A 16,451-nucleotide genomic window follows, 5' to 3' on the forward strand; every position below is an offset into this window, starting at 1 on the left:
TACATGACCAAATGTGTAATTTGCTCCGGTCGACATTTGTTTCTTTACACCCATCTGAGTACTACACATTTTCTTTCCGAATCTTATCTGAAAACACATGATTACTGCCTGTTTACAAGAGGTCCGTACTACTACTAAAATTTCAGGAACAGTGTTATTTTAGCTTGGATCTGCGGCCGCCCCACGATGATGCCCAGCAGCCAGCAGGCCAGTACCCACCGGCCACTTCCTTGCCATTCACAGTGAGCGCTCGCTCGCTCAGTCCCCTTGTCTGTCTCCGGACACGGCTCCTCTGCCGTGCGCTAGGTGACGTTGGGCCGCTGACATGTGGGCCAGGTTTCCCACAGGCCCACATGTCAGTGGTAGAACGGCAGGCTACCGAACGGTAGAGGATCCTCGCGCGTCTGTCTCCATGGATGGATCGGCACCGACAGCGACACGACTTTTCCCCTACCCTGGCTGCTTTGCCCTTGGCGCGTTGCCAATGGCCAATGGCCATTGCCGTGCACCCATGCGTGATGGCCGGGCAGGTGCTGGGGCCCTCCATGATCGAAATGCCCATGCATGCATGTACGTCGTCCTCGTCCTCTTCCTCCTTCCCCCACGACAAGTACAACAACAAGGTGGTGGATGCGCTGGTGGACGCATGGAATGGATGTCTGATTTATTGCAGCATCGCGCAGCTGGCGTGAGCCGGGAAAATGGCATGGCCTTTTCATGTGCAGCAGTTCTGGGGGAGGGAGGGACCAACCCGTGTGCGCCCCGCACCTGCGCCTGCTCCCCCAAAACGCCGCATTTTCATCTTGATCTCATTCCTCTTTCGCGCCGGGAAAATGTTGATCCGAAAGAGGAAGAAGAAAGAGCAATTGATGCCCAAGCCTTTTTGGCAGCTGCGTTTTGCGCCTCCCCTACCACTACCAGTATGTAACCCGTGTTCAGAGCTGGGAGGAGTAGATTTACTTTTCTTTGTTGAGAAACTCAACCAATTGCACATTTGATCATGTTCGTGTATGCATCAGGGACATCGAGATGTTTTACTGCAGTAGAAGGTGCAACTCATTATCTTGTGTAGGCTCAAAGATTACACATCCAAATTAATTTAATAAATCCGGGCATCCAGGGCAGAAAGAATACATAGGAGGGCCTCTTTTTAACTCCATCCAATCTCTGTAGATCGTGGATCAAATACTCGCAACAAATTAAGAAGAAAGAAGAAGAGATGAAAAAAAAAATCCAAGGTGAAAAAAAAAATACTACGGGTAATGGCAGAGCGCGAGATGAGGTATTATACTGGCGGCGGTGGGCGGCTGCTCCGGCGATGGATCAGGAGGAATTAGTTGTACGGCTTCATTGGCGGCGGCGGCGACCCGTATGCCATGCCGTACACCGGCGGGAACGGCAGATTCGCGCCGGCCGGCGTCGGCGACGGGTGTCCGGTGCTGCCGCCCTGGGACGGCGGCGCGCAGTGCTCGGGGGACGACGGCGTTGTTGACCCCGACGGCGAGGACGGGGTGCCTGGGTGTGTCTGCGATGGAGGCGTGGTGCCTGGGGTCCCCGACGAGTGGGGAGGCAGCGCGTAGCCGGGGTACTCTGTTGGCGGCGACGGCGTGTGCTGGCCGGACGGCGGCTGTTGGCTGCCGGAGGAAGGTGGCGTCGAGCCGGAGGGCGGTGTGGACGACGACGGGGGCGTCGATGGGTTGGGGCCGTACGAGCCCGGGGGAGGCGCGAACCGCCCGTCTGGCATGTGGGCTGAGGTCGGCGGAGGCGGCGCGTGGCCTCCTACTGGCGTCGGGGTTCCTGACGAAGGAGACGGGTACGACGGAGTTCCCGGCGTGCTCTGCGGCGGCGAGTGGGATGACGGGGTGCTGGAGCTGGACGGCGGCGTCGGGTACGACGGTGTGGTTGAGCCTGGAGGCGATGGCGTGGTGGATCCCTGGGGTGGCGAGTGGTACGACGGGGTGCTGGAGCTCGACGGAGGCGTCGGGTACGACGGCGTGGTTGAGCCGGGTGGAGATGGCGTGGTGGATCCCTGAGGTGGCGAGTGGTATGACGGGGTGCTGGAGCTGGACGGCGGCGTCGGGTACGACGGCGTGGTTGAGCCTGGTGGCGATGGCGTGGTGGATCCCTGGGGTGGCGAGTGGTATGACGGGGTAGTGGAGCTTGACGGTGGCGACGGGTAGGACGGGGTGGTGGATCCCTGATGCGGCGACGGGTATGCCGGCGTGCCGGAGCCCTTGGGAGGCGAGTGGGACGACGGCGACGGGTAGGACGGGCTGGAAGGTTTGCCACCACCGGGCATGGGAGTAGCAGGAGAGTACGCCGGGAACTGGCATTGCGCCTTGCTGCAGTCGAACGGGTGGGAGGCCGCGGCGGCGCACTGCGCCGGCGGCCGCTGCGCGGGCGCGCCGGGGATGCAGTTCCACGCGCCGTCGGCGGTGGCCTGCGCGCAGCCGGGGCGCGAGGTGATGAAGTTGTCGGTGTAGGTGAAGTTCTTGAGCCCGGCGAGGCCGCAGACGGCGGCCGGCACGGCGCCCTCGAAGAGGTTCCCGGCGACGTCGAGCTCCTCGACGGCCGCCATCCCGCCAATGGCCGCGGGGAGGGCCCCCTGGAGCCGGTTGCCGCTGACGTCGAACACCGTCACCTTCTTGAGCAGGCCGACCTGCGGCGGGACGCAGCCGGTGAGCAGGTCGTCGATGAGCACGATCTCGTTGAGCGTCTCCGCCATCTTCCCGATGGAGGGCGGGATGCATCCGCCGAGCCGGTTGTGCGCGAGCACGACGACGGAGGCCGGCGAGTTGCCGAGGTTGGCGGGGATGGGGTTCCGCAGGCGGTTGGAGTTGAGGAAGATGGCGTCGAGCGGGCGGTCGAAGAGCGCGGACGGGATGGTGCCCTCGAAGTCGTTGAACCGGAGGTCGAGGTACTTCAAGGACGGCAGCGCGAGCACCACCTCCGGGAAGGCGCCGACGAAGCGGTTGTTGCTGAGGTCGAGCTCGTGGAGCAGGCGCAGGCGGCGGAAGGTGTCGGGCACCACCCCGCAGAAGCGGTTGGAGTTGAGGTGGAGCAGCGCCAGGTCCGGGAGCCCCAGCGGGAGGGAGGCGGGCAGGTAGCCGGCGATGTCGGCGTGGTTGAGGTCGATCCCGGCGACGGTCACCGCGCCGTAGGCAGACGGGGCGGGCGCGCAGTAGACGCCGTTGTAGCGGCAGACGTCGGGGCCGAGCCAGTTGGCGGTGAAGTTGGCCGGGTCGGAGAAGATGGCCGTCTGCTTCCAGGCCTGGAGGGCCGCGTAGGCGGCCCGCAGGCGCGGGTTCGGGAACGGCCAGCTCGCCGGCGCGTCGAAGCGGGTGGCGAGCGACGCCGCGTACTGCTCCGGCACGTTGCCCTCCTGCTGCGCGCTCGCTGCGGTGACCGCGGTGACAAGCAGGAGCGCGAGCAGCGGCGGCATGCCGCGCCGGATCATGGTTGCGTTGAGCTGTGATCTAGGAAGAATGGAGAATGTAGCTGGATGCAAGCAAGGGAGGAGTGCGAGGGAGGGAGGGGGAGAGCTGAGGCTGAGGGAAGTCGGGATCACGGAGAGATCAAGTGGGGGAGGGGAGCGTGGTGATGAGGTGTGAGGGCAGTGGCATTCAGGGCGGGTCACATGGGGCGAGAGGGAGGGGTCACATGGGACGAACGGGAGAGCAGCGCTATGTATGATGCTGCGACGACGCGGCTCGTGGACGACGGCTGGCTGGCGCGGCGTCGGTCCGTCGGCGAGGAAGGAAAGGTGAGTGGCGTTTCAACGTGTGGGGCTCCGCGGATTTTCGTTCACCCTCCTTTCCATTTTTCTTTCGCATGGGGATAGATAGATTGCAGATGGGCCATGCGATGGCCAAGTTCGAATTCATGATGCCAGTGATTTTTCGCCGGACGATAAGACCTATATAAATTCATTTAGAAGAGCTTCACAGCAAACGTCTCGGGGCTACGCCGTGATCCAGGCATTTTACACGCGAGTCGACGGGCCAGGTTGGCGCCAAGAATCGTCCCAACGTACGCTACATACATACATGCTCTGGCTGACGCCGGCCCTAGACCAAAATTTGATTGATTGCTGGCCACCTAAGCAACACATGCATGCATGGAACTCTTGAAAGCGCAGATCTCCGATGGAGCCTCTCCCTTTCCCACCATCAACAAAAAGACCTGCATCGTGTCAAAAAAACAAAAAAGAAGTTACCAGCAAGTCCAACCCAGTGATCAGCCACCGACCACACCGTTGGGCTCTTCTCACCTACCGTTTCAAACCAAACAGTCCTGGGGTACTGCCGGTATCAACTAATTTTGCAATGCAACAGCCAACGGGAGGTGATTAAATTAGGTTAGCGAGGGCCAGATCCAGGCTAACGTGCTCGTCAGACTAGTATAATGCGTCCGCCACTAATCAACAGCGCCTCGTGATGCGCACCGTACCGATCACCTCGTGGGCTCCCAGCGCAGAGCTTCAGACATTTATTTTACTGATGATCAGTTTGGTTCACTGGCTCGGGAATTCAAACTTTTGAATTACTCCACTGCATGCATTCTCGGATGGGATGAACACATGCATGTCCCACGCGGATCGTTGCAGGCGGAGGTGTCAGTTGTTTACTGGCCATCAAGCTGGTTGCTTCCAAGCCGTTTGATGAGGCGTCGTTGTATTTTTATTGCATGTTTGCGATTCAAACAAGAGCTTCGTTAACTGATAACAGGATTACAGTCGCTTGTCTAGTAGTACTACGTACACATCAGGTTGTTATCCGGCGCCTGATGTACCGGGCGGGCACACTCCGGATTTGATTCAGAAGCAAATTTAGCAACTTTGTGAGCCGACGAAATACCAGGTGGGTCTCGGGTCTCAATGGAGCTGAATTTAAAAAAAAACATATTTTGAAACTGCAGAAAAGAGTAAAAATGCCAAGAACTTTTTGGGACCATACATTATCAGGTGTTAGTAAAAGTTCCACAAAGGAATAGCTTCGACCAACTCCCGGGCCAAGAAAATAAAACCGAGTTCAAAAAGTGTGAACAGTAACTTTCATATAGTGTCGATTTTGGTTTTTTTTCGCCCACAATACCACAAAAGTTATCCATTCACGAAACTTTTCACACGCGTGTAACACATGATCATGTTTGATTTCAAAACGTTATAGGACTTTTTGACTTCTTTTACAATTTTTGAAATTATCTTTTTCAATTCGGATGCATTGGCACCCGAAAGTTTCGCGTCACTTTATGAGCTGCTATATTGCCTCCCGCCTTACATGATAAATATCAAAACCACTACATTCATCTGCCAACCATTGTATTTCATTGATAGAATTATCGGAACAACTACAAAATTGTGAGTACAAAAAGTTTGAATAGTAACTTTATATGGTTTCTTGTTTATAAAGAGCACTAGAATTTTTTTCCGAATATTTTTGTAAAATAATAATCCCAAATCGGGGTTATTGGCAACCGAGACCAAAGAAATTGCAGAAACCACCAACAATTGGTGCCGATTTTGCACACTATGGCACTACTAGGGAAAACCTTATATTCGTGTGATTCGTTGCATCTAGGTCTAATTCAACATTTATGTACATTGGTGTGATTCGTTGCATCTAGGTATGTACATTGGTGTGATTTTCTGACGGGTGAGTCTCACTTGTAAGTGCATGCGTGGCAAAAAATAAACGAAAATATTAACGCCCACACGTGTGGGCGTTTGCACATCGCCCACACGCCTCCATCACCACTCATTTTGCCACGTATGAATAGATGACATCAGCAGAATTTTTTTTGTTTTCGGCTTAAAAATGTTGTATCTCCTAAATAAAAAAGCGAACTAAAAATCCGTTTTCACCATTAAATCCGTCTCGACGAGATCTTCAAAACTAGACCCCATATTGATATGTTTCGACGAATTTTTTTTTGCCAGAAGTTGCCATGATGTTTACACTGTAATTGCCATAGGGCTTAAACTAAAGTTGCCATGTGGCAATTTTAGTTTGTAGATCATGGCAATTTTAGTATTTTGATGATGGCAACTCCAGTACTTTGACCATGAAAATTATTTTTTGTATGAACCATGGCAATTTTACGTGCATGTATCATGACAATTTTAGTTTATGGTTCATGGCAAGTCTAGTTTCTTAATTCCCCGTTTTATAAATGTCAAAATTTACTTTTAAATGTAGAAGAAAATAGCTGAAACATATCATGACAACTTCAGTGTAAACATCATGGCAATTCATATGCAATAGACATGGCAACTTTTAATCCAAAAAAATTTCATCAAAACATATCAACATGGGATCTAGTTTCGAAGATCTCATCGCGAGGGATTTAATGGTGAAAACGGATTTTCAATCGGATTTTTCATTTAAGAGATAAAACATTTTAAAAACTGAAAATTCAAAAAGATTCATGCATGCATGCATGCGATGACGTGGCAATCTGTTTACATTAGACACGTGTGGTGCGTCTTTCTTCTTGCCACACGTGTGGCAGTTAGCGCGACCCAAAATAAATCACACAACAGACAACATGTCAAACCGAGGACTTCCGCTCGCAGCTTCAATTGGCACACTTAATTATTATTTTTGACTCCAAATTTTACATTTTAAAAAAGAATAAAAAGTAAATCAAGCATGTATCCAGTACTATTTTGGGCAAAATGCAACTCACTTGGACTAATGATTTGGTAGAGATTGGAGGTTTTAGTTGTTTCATTCAAATTTTGGATCAAAATTCAACAATTTTAAAAAATATGAAAAATCTAGTAAACCATAAACATATCTAACACTGATTTGGGAATATCCTAACTCATTTGGACTAGAGGTTTGGAAGATAAGTGCAATTTTGGTTACACTCATTCAATTTTTTGGTCTAAATTTAACATTTTCGTAAAAATGCGAAAACATTTTGTTAAATCGTTTAGCTTCAGTTTAGATGCAAACGCTCGCACGCACATTCATCCAGGGCGTGTTTGGTTTATTGGCTCGCACTTGCATCGCACCACGCATGCATAATCTGGCCTGTTTGGTGTCCTGTGTGGCCTCCTCAGCCTGGCCCAACTGATGCAAACAGAGGCCCATCAGCCAAGCTGAGAGGAACGCAGGAATCGGGCGTTCCTACGTTGCAGCCTCATGCCTGCACCCGCGCTTCCACTTAAAACGAAGCGGTACACGGGATAGGCCTTGATATTTATCAGAATTACTTCAAAAGTGCCACCACAACTCTCTTTCTTCTCCCCTCAGATCAGATCGAGGACCCAAACCAATCGCCGCCGCCGCTGTCAGGAGCTCCTTCTTGTGCCACCGGTCAGGACTACCTCGTCCGCAACTGGTCAGAGCTCCCTCGTTCGTCTGAACCCCGCCACCCTAGCTCCCTCTTTCGCCATCGCTCTGAGCTCCATAGTCCGTTGCGACTCCGCCGCCGGACTTCCATGCCTCTCTGCCCGCCGGCGCCTGGATGCATGTACTTTGCAAGACCTGCATCGGAAGGGGAGGCGCGCCTGCGATGGCTCGGCAAGACCGCAGTGGTCGCGACGGCGTCATGGCCTCATGGGGCGCTGGTGGTGCAGGAGCTGGTCGATTTCTCTACAGGCTTCCAAACGCCATCTCACATTGACGTGTCCCTGAACATGCACACAACCAAACATACATCTCAACCCATTTTTTCATCACCTTAGCCAGGCTAGACTCACCCAGGATGGTGGATGTGATGCAGCGTAAGGCTATGCATGGAACCAAACACGCCCCCAATGAACACATACACGTAACCCTACTCATATGAGCACCTTCGAAGACTGAGCTGATAGATATTGAGATTGACAAAGTCATGAGAGACAAATCATATATGGTTGACAGATACATCATACCACTGAAAGAATAGCATGAGAGAACCTGATATAAATCCAAAAAAGTATGCGAGCATAAGAGTCAAGTCTATGACTTGAATCCGGGTAAACTGATTCCTACACAAGAAAACTATCCATATAAACTAGGCTTAGTTGGCAGCGTCGCCATGTGGGTTCTCGACAGCACTGACGGCTTCATATATCTGCAGTATGCTACTGCTTTGGTGACCTTGTTGATGATCTGCTCGTTGTATATGAATGTTGAAATGTGACGGTCTAGCTTGCAACAATAACATCTTCATTGAAAGTGGGGACGACAGTACATGAAGACTTAAGTGTGGTGGTGCTCTTTAGCACAGGGTCTCGAGCTCTAGAGTCAGAACTCTAGGTATGACCTGCATTGGTTGTTGCTGGCAATGGTGGTGTTTCACACCATTCCCTTCACAAGGGCATGGTCTGGAATTTGCTTGGATATTTCTTCAGGGGTGAACACCGAAGATCTAACCTCCATGGGTGGATCTGGCGACGGTGGCGCTCAAGCGTCGTGTCCTTCTTGAATGCGTCATTTTTTTGAGGGGTAAAGGGACATTTCTATTACTCAAAGAGGCAAATCAGCCAGAACCAAGTTTACAATGTCACGCATACCCGAGCCCAACCATACCGCAGTACGGGGGGTACTCCTGTCGTAAGCCGCAAGGAGCGTGGCTAACTTTATTTTGCGGACGACTAATAGAAGTAATAGAGATCTCCCTAGCTTCAGCATCCTTCATCCTCTTGACCTCCTCAACTAGCACGCGGTGCCTCGAACGGTCCCTTATCGAACCGTTCATCATATTCACAGCTTCCAAACTATCCATCTCAATGAGAATGGGCAAGTATGACCTGTGTAGGGCCAATTCGAGCCCCTCCCTACATTCAGCCAACTCGGCTTCCAGGCCATTATCACACGTAAGAAATTCCCTACAAGAAGTGAAAATTATGCCTCCCCGGTTTGACCGCAGGATCATGCCTCCTCCAGCTGCTCCTGTTGCCGGTACATAGCTACCATCAACATTCAATTTTGTCCAGCCGGCTGGAGGTAACACCCACCCCACTTCGGCCTTCTGCTGTACATGCTGTGGGGGCACCAAAGCATCAACCTGAACGACCATCTTTCCTTCCTCCATGTTACCTTGGGGCCATTGGTGGATGCATAATAAGGAATTGATGTAGCCTTGTAAAAATTTGTGTGATGCTTCCGTTGGGTGTGGGACTTGCCATGAGTAATTTGATTCCGCACATACCACACACGCCACATGGTCACGAGGACAATCATACGTGTAGTATCAGATAGAGGCTCCAGAAGTGAGAACAACCATTCCAGGCCGGTGTGTGTAACGTCCTCCACCTTGGGTATGGGCCAGTCACGCGCCATAGCACACCAGAACTCTGTCACCAAGGGGCACCTGCACATAGCGTGGAATCCATCTTTTCGTTCCACACCACAAAGGGGACACACATCAGAGAGTTCGAGGTGTCGAGAGAATTTATTTGCCCAAGTAGCGAGCGAGTTGGAAACCAGCCTCCATGAAAAGACTCGTACCTTTGGGGGAGCAGGACACCCCCATATGATCTTCCAGATGGCGCGATGACCATCCGGTGCCCTGCTCGTCGCGGTAGCCAATGGACACTCGCGATCGTCCATGGCAAGGCGATATGCGGAGCGAAAGGTGAAGATATCGTTCTTCTCCGGAGCCCATGTGATGATGTCGTTGGTGATGCAGAGTGACGTGCGAATGCTGGTGATGGTCGCAACATCCGCCGGGAGGAAGTACTATCGTAACACGTCCGTACGCCAGGCGCCGGACTCGTCCAGGAGCTCAGAGACCCGCCTAAGACGGCAAGTCCCTTGCCGTGTCATCAACTACCCTGTCGGTTCCATTGGGAGCCAATGGTCACGCCAAATGCGTATATGTAGGACCTTGAGAAGAGGTGTCTAGAGGGGGGGTGATTAGACACTAAGTACCAAAGTTGCAGTTTTTAACTTCTTTAGGTTTAAGTGGAGTTTAGGCACAAGTTTAACATTCACAATACATAATAAGAAAGCATGCAAAGAGTATATGAGCAGCGGAAAGTAAAGCATGCAACTTGCAAGAATGTAAAGGGAAGGGTTTTGGAGGATTCAAACACAATTGGAGACACGGATGTTTTTGTCGTGGTTCCGATAGGTGGTGCTATCGTACATCCACGTTGATGGAGACTTCAACCCACGAAGGGTAATGGTTGCGTGAGTCCACGAAGGGCTCCACCCAAGAAGGGTCCACGAAGAAGCAACCTTGTCTATCCCACCATGGCCGTCGCCCACGAAGGACTTGCCTCACTAGCGGTAGATCTTCATGAAGTAGGCGATCTCCTTGCCCTTACAAACTCCTTGGTTCAACTCCACAATCTTGTCGGAGGCGCCCAAGTGACACCTAGCCAATCTAGGAGACACCACTCTCCAAGAAGTAACAAATGGTGCGTTGATGATGAACTCCTTGCTCTTGTGCTTCAAATGATAGTCTCCCCAACACTCAACTCTCTCTCATAGGATTTAGATCTGGTGGAAAGAATATTTGAGTGGAAAGCAACTTGGGGAAGGCTAGAGATCAAGACTCATATGGTAGGAATGGAATATCTTGGCCTCAACACATGAGTAGGTAGTTCTCTCTCAGAAATGGTAAGTTGGAAGTGTAGGTTTGTTCTGATGGCTCTCTCCACAAATGAAGAGGAGGTGGAGGGGTATATATAGCCTCCACACAAAATCTAACCGTTACACACAATTTACCAATCTCGGTGGGAACGAATCAACAAACTCGGTCGGACCGATTCAGTAAACAATGTGACCGTTAGGGTTTTCGGTGGGACCGATATGCAACTCGGTGGGACCGATATGGTTAGGGTTAGGGCATAACGTAATCTCAGTGAGACCGATTACACAAACTCGGTGAGACCGATTTTGGTAATTAGCTAACCAGAGAGTTGGTCAGGCAAACTTGGTGGGACCGATTACTCAAACTCGGTGAGACCGATTTTGGTAATAAGCTAACCAGAGAGTTTGCATTGTAATCTCGGTAGTACCGATTGCTCAAACTCGGTGAGACCGATTTTGGTAATGGAAATACACAGAGAGATTACGATCCCATCTCGGTGAGACTGAGATCCCTATCGGTGAGGCCGATTTGCCTAGGGTTTGTGGCAGTGGCTATGACATCTAAACTCGGTGGCGCCAGATAGAAAGAATCAGTGGAGCCGAGTTAGACTTTTGGTTTAGGACATATGTGGATGTGGGAAAGTAGTTGAGGGCTTTGGAGCATATCACTAAGCACTGTGGAGCAAGAAACTCATTAAGCAACACCTCATCCCTTCTTGATAGTATTGGCTTTTCCTATAGACTCAATGTGATCTTAGATCACTAAAATATAAAATGAAGAGTCTTGAGCTTGAAGCTTGAGCCAATCCTTTGTCCTTAGCATCTTGAAGGGATTCCACATCCTTTAGTCCATGCCACTCCATTGTTGAACTTGTCTGGAATATACTTGATAAAAGTGTTAGTCCAACAAGAGACATGTTCACATTAATTACCAAAACCACGTAGGGAGCACTTGTGCTTTCAATCTCCGGTTTTTTGGTAATTGATGACAACATACATCAAAGCTTTAGATAAAGATATAGAGAATAGCAAGTAAAGCTTTGGAAAGACATGTAACAAGCATAGGCTCACCCTACATGTATGCAATCATGTGAATAAGGAATATAGAAGCATTTGAGAGCATAACCATGACAGAGTAGGCAATATGTTACATGTATCTTGGCCACATGCATCAGAGTAAAGAATATTAAAGAAAAAGCCTTCATGCTCATGAGTCCTTCTTGCAAACAGTATGTACATCAGCAAGAATTCCTCATACACATGATTGTGATGCATATACTTACCTTGTGGTCTTGAGTTGGCTTAGGATGGAATGAGCCTGCGTAAACAAGGTTAGATAACACAAATACATCTACTAGCCAGAGCAAACAAAAGAAACCACAAGAATACCAAGACTGGGATGACATGTAAAGAGTGAGTACTAAGTACCACATTGGATTAGACATGTACCCAAAGGTAAAGATATGCAATGAATTTAAATGATTTCTTTCCCTTAGATGTCTTGCTCCCCCTGAATCTAGCATGGGATACTGGGAGAAGATAGGGAACAGAAAGTCAGAGCTAAAAGATACAAATGAACAGAGCTAATGCAAATAAGCACATATGAACATGTCTTTCCCCTCAAGAAGACATGTGGCATCTCTCCTCTTGAACACCAAGCATCTGGGATCCTTGAGAATTACCCTCTTCTTGAGTATTCTCTCCCCGTGGAGATCTCTTTCTCCCCCTGTGGAAGTGATACTCTCTCTCCCTTTGGAATAAGCTTTGATGTGATCTCTCTCTCCCCCTTTAAAATCAATTTCCAAGAAGGGCCTTCTGGAATTTGTCGTGAATGGGTTTGGTCCTTGAGTCACAATACAAAGTACTGATAAAATGTGATGCTTGTAGAGGACAAGATTAATTGAGTGGAGCTGGATCAAAAGAAACATAGAATAAGTGGCAAACTGTTTTTCCTGTTGTGAAATCGGTGGCACCGAGTGGTATGCTTCGGTTGTACCGAAAGGATTCGGTTGGGCCGAAAATAACAGACCTGTGAGAACGAGTTCATCGCAGATAAAACACTTGTCACCTCAGCTCACTAGACTAGTAAGATCTCACAAAGATTTGCAAGGAATTTACTGAATGATATGCAATGAATTGGATGCAGGAAATGCAGAGCAAACAGAAAAGAAAAGAAAGAAATCTAGATGAAGTTTTTTTTGAAAGGGGAAACAAACATGCATGAGACAAATGCAAGAGCACAGAAAAGAACACAAGAGAACTTCATCTAGAGATGGTCGGCGACAAAGTCACCTATGTTAGAGTATATTGACTTAGGAGTCAAGTGAGATCACTTGATCATAGGTCATACTCATCGTTTAAGCTCAAAATGGGGTTACCATTTTTCGTTTAAGCATCTTGATGTTTTCACATCTTGTCGAGTTGCTTTAGCTCATGACTCGGAGTAAAGCTTCTCTAAGATGGAATAACATACCTTGGGTGGTGGTGCTGATCATGTAGTTGAACTTGTGTGGGTTGCTCAAGATTGATGTAGCTCATCAAGAGTTGGGAGCACCACTTGGAATTTCAGTTCATCTACCTACATGGGTTAGTTTTTGCAAGGAAGGGCACTTGTGTATCCAAAATGACAATCATGAAGCTTAACACAGAATTTGTCAAAGGATCTGGTTGACTGGTTTCGTGTTTCCTTGTCTTCAACCACCATAGTGTAGAGACTTGGTGATGTAGAGACTGCTCAAGATGTGAGTGTTGGGGAACGTAGTAATTTCAAAATTTTCCTATGCACACGCAAGATCATGGTGATGCATAGCAGTGAGAGGGGAGAGTGTGTCCACATACCCTCGTAGACCGAAAGAGGAAGCATTATGAGAACGCGGTTGATGTAGTCCTACGTCTTCACGATCTGACCGATCCAAGCACCGAACGTACGGCGCCTCCGAGTTCAGCACACATTCAGCTCGATGACGATCCCCGGACTCCGATCCAGCAGGGTGTCGGGGATGAGTTCCGTCAGCACGACGACATGGTGACGATGATGATGTTCTACCGACACAGGGCTTCGCCTAAGCACCGCAACGATACGACCGAGGTGGAATATGGTGGAGGGGGGCACCGCACACGGCTAAGGAACGATCACAAAGATCAACTTGTGTGTTCTGGGGTGCCCCCTTGCCCCCGTATATAAAGGAGGGAGGGGGGAGGTGCGGCCGGCCCCTAGGGGTGCGCCTGGAGTAGTCCTACTCCCACCGGGAGTAGGACTCCCCCATCTTGCCTTGTAGGAGAAGGAAAGGGGGAAGGGGAAAGAGGAAAGGGGGGCGCCACCCCCCTTCCTTGTCCTATTCGGACTAGGGGGGGAGGGGGCGCACGGACTACCCTGGCCGGCCCTCCTCTTCTCCCTTAGGGCCCATGTAGGCCCATTAACCCCCGGGGGGGGTTCCGGTAACCCCCCGGTACTCCGGAAAAATCCCGATTTCACCCGGAACAATTCTGATATCCAAATATAGGCTTCCAATATATCAATCTTTATGTCTCGACCATTTCGAGACTCCTCGTCATGTCTGTGATCACATCCGGGACTCCGAACAACCTTCGGTACATCAAAACATATAAACTCATAATGAAACTGTCATCGTAACTTTAAGCGTGCGGACCCTACGGGTTCGAGAACTATGTAGACATGACCTAGAACTATTTCCGGTCAATAACCAATAGCGGAACCTGGATGCTCATATTGGCTCCTACATACTCTACGAAGATCTTTATCGGTCAAACCGCATAACAACATACGTTGTTCCCTTTGTCGTCGGTATGTTACTTGCCCGAGATTCGATCGTCGGTATCCAATACCTAGTTCAATCTCGTTACCAGCAAGTCTCTTTACTCGTTACATAATGCATCATTCCGTAACCAACTCATTGGCCACATTGCTTGCAAGGCTTATAGTGATGTGCATTACCGAGAGGGCCCAGAGATACCTCTCCGACAATCGGAGTGACAAAACCTAATCTCGAAATACGCCAACTCAACATCTATCTTTGGAGACACCTGTAGAGCTCCTTTATAATCACCCAGTTACGTCGTGACGTTTGGTAGCACACAAAGTGTTCCTCCGATAAACGGGAGTTGCATAATCTCATAGTTGTAGGAACTTTGTATAAGTCATGAAGAAAGCAATAGCAACATACTAAACGATCAAGTGCTAGGCTAACGGAATGGGTCAAGTCAATCACATCATTCTCCTAATGGTGTGATCTCTTTAATCAAATGACAACACATGTCTATGGTTAGGAAACATAACCATCTTTGATTAATGAGCTAGTCAAGTAGAGGCATACTAGTGACATTAAGTTTGTCTATGTATTCACACATGTATCATGTTTCCAGTTAATACAATTCTAGCATGAATAATAAATATTTATCATGATATGAGGAAATAAATAATAACTTTATTATTGCCTCTAGGGCATATTTCCTTCAGTCTCCCACTTGCACTAGAGTCAATAATCTAGATTACACAGTAATGATTCTAACACCCATGGAGTCTTGGTGCTAATCATGTTTTGCTCGTGGAAGAGGCTTAGTCAACGGGTCTACTACATTCAGATCCGTATGTATCTTGCAAATCTCTATGTCTCCCACCTGGACTTGGTCCCGAATGGAATTGAAGCGTCTCTTGATGTGCTTGGCCCTCTTGTGAAATATGGATTCCTTTGCCAAGGCAATTGCACCAGTATTGTCACAGAAGATCTTCATTGGTTCCGATGCACTAGGTATGACACCTAGATCGGAAATGAACTCCTTCATCCAGACTCCTTCATTTGCTGCTTCCGAAGTAGCTATGTACTCCGCTTCGCATGTAGATCCCGCCACGACGCTTTGTTTAGAACTGCACCAACTTACAGCTCCGCCGTTTAATAAAAACACGTATCCAGTTTGCGATTTAGAATCGTCCGGATCAGTGTCAAAGCTTGCATCGACGTAACCATTTACGACTAGCTCTTTGTCACCTCCATAAACAAGAAACATATCCTTAGTCCTTTTCAGGTATTTCAGGATGTTCTTGACCGCTGTCCAGTGATCCACTCCTGGATTACTTTGGTACCTTCCTGCTAAACTTATTGCTAAGCATACATCAGGTCTGGTACACAGCATTGCATACATGATAGAGCCTATGGCTGAAGCATAGGGAACATCTTTCATTTTCTCTCTATCTTCTGTTGTGGTCGGGCATTGAGCCTGACTCAACTTCACACCTTGCAATACAGGCAAGAACCCTTTTTTTGCCTGATCCATTTTGAACTTTTTCAAAACTTTATCAAGGTATGTGCTTTGTGAAAGTCCAATTAAACGTCTTGATCTATCTCTATAGATCTTGATGCCCAATATGTAAGCAGCTTCACCGAGGTCTTTCATTGAAAAACTTTTATTTAAGTATCCCTTTATGCTATCCAGAAATTCTATATCATTTCCAATTAACAATATGTCATCTACATATAATATCAGAAATGCTACAGAGCTCCCACTCACTTTCTTGTAAATACAGGCTTCTCCAAAAGTCTGTATAAAACCATATGCTTTGATCACATTATCAAAGCGTTTATTCCAACTCCGAGATGCTTGCACCAGTCGATAAATGGATCGCTGGAGCTTGCACACTTTGTTAGCACCTTTTGGATCGACAAAACCTTCCGGTTGCATCATATACAACTCTTCTTCCAGAAATCCATTCAGGAATGCAGTTTTTACATCCATTTGCCAAATTTCATAATCATAAAATGCGGCAATTGCTAACATGATTCGGACAGACTTAAGCATCGCTACGGGTGAGGAAGTCTCATCGTAGTCAACCCCTTGAACTTGTCTAAAACCTTTTGCAACAAGTCGAGCTTTGTAGACAGTTATATTACCATCAGCGTCAGT

General features: G+C 48.8%; 1 protein-coding gene across 1 annotated transcript; it reads right to left on the bottom strand.

Annotated features, from left to right (window-relative positions):
• Window positions 1-1,038: 1,038 nt before the first annotated feature.
• LOC119323068 (leucine-rich repeat extensin-like protein 7) lies at window positions 1,039-3,719 on the bottom strand. Its single transcript, XM_037596647.1, has one exon. It carries the CDS (start codon window positions 3,455-3,457, stop codon window positions 1,334-1,336), a length of 2,124 nt encoding a protein of 707 aa, XP_037452544.1. The 5' UTR covers window positions 3,458-3,719; the 3' UTR covers window positions 1,039-1,333.
• Between the last annotated feature and the right edge of the window lie 12,732 nt (window positions 3,720-16,451).

The sequence above is a fragment of the Triticum dicoccoides genome, chromosome 6B, assembly GCF_002162155.2.
Source record: "Triticum dicoccoides isolate Atlit2015 ecotype Zavitan chromosome 6B, WEW_v2.0, whole genome shotgun sequence".
Lineage (NCBI taxonomy): Eukaryota > Viridiplantae > Streptophyta > Magnoliopsida > Poales > Poaceae > Triticum > Triticum dicoccoides.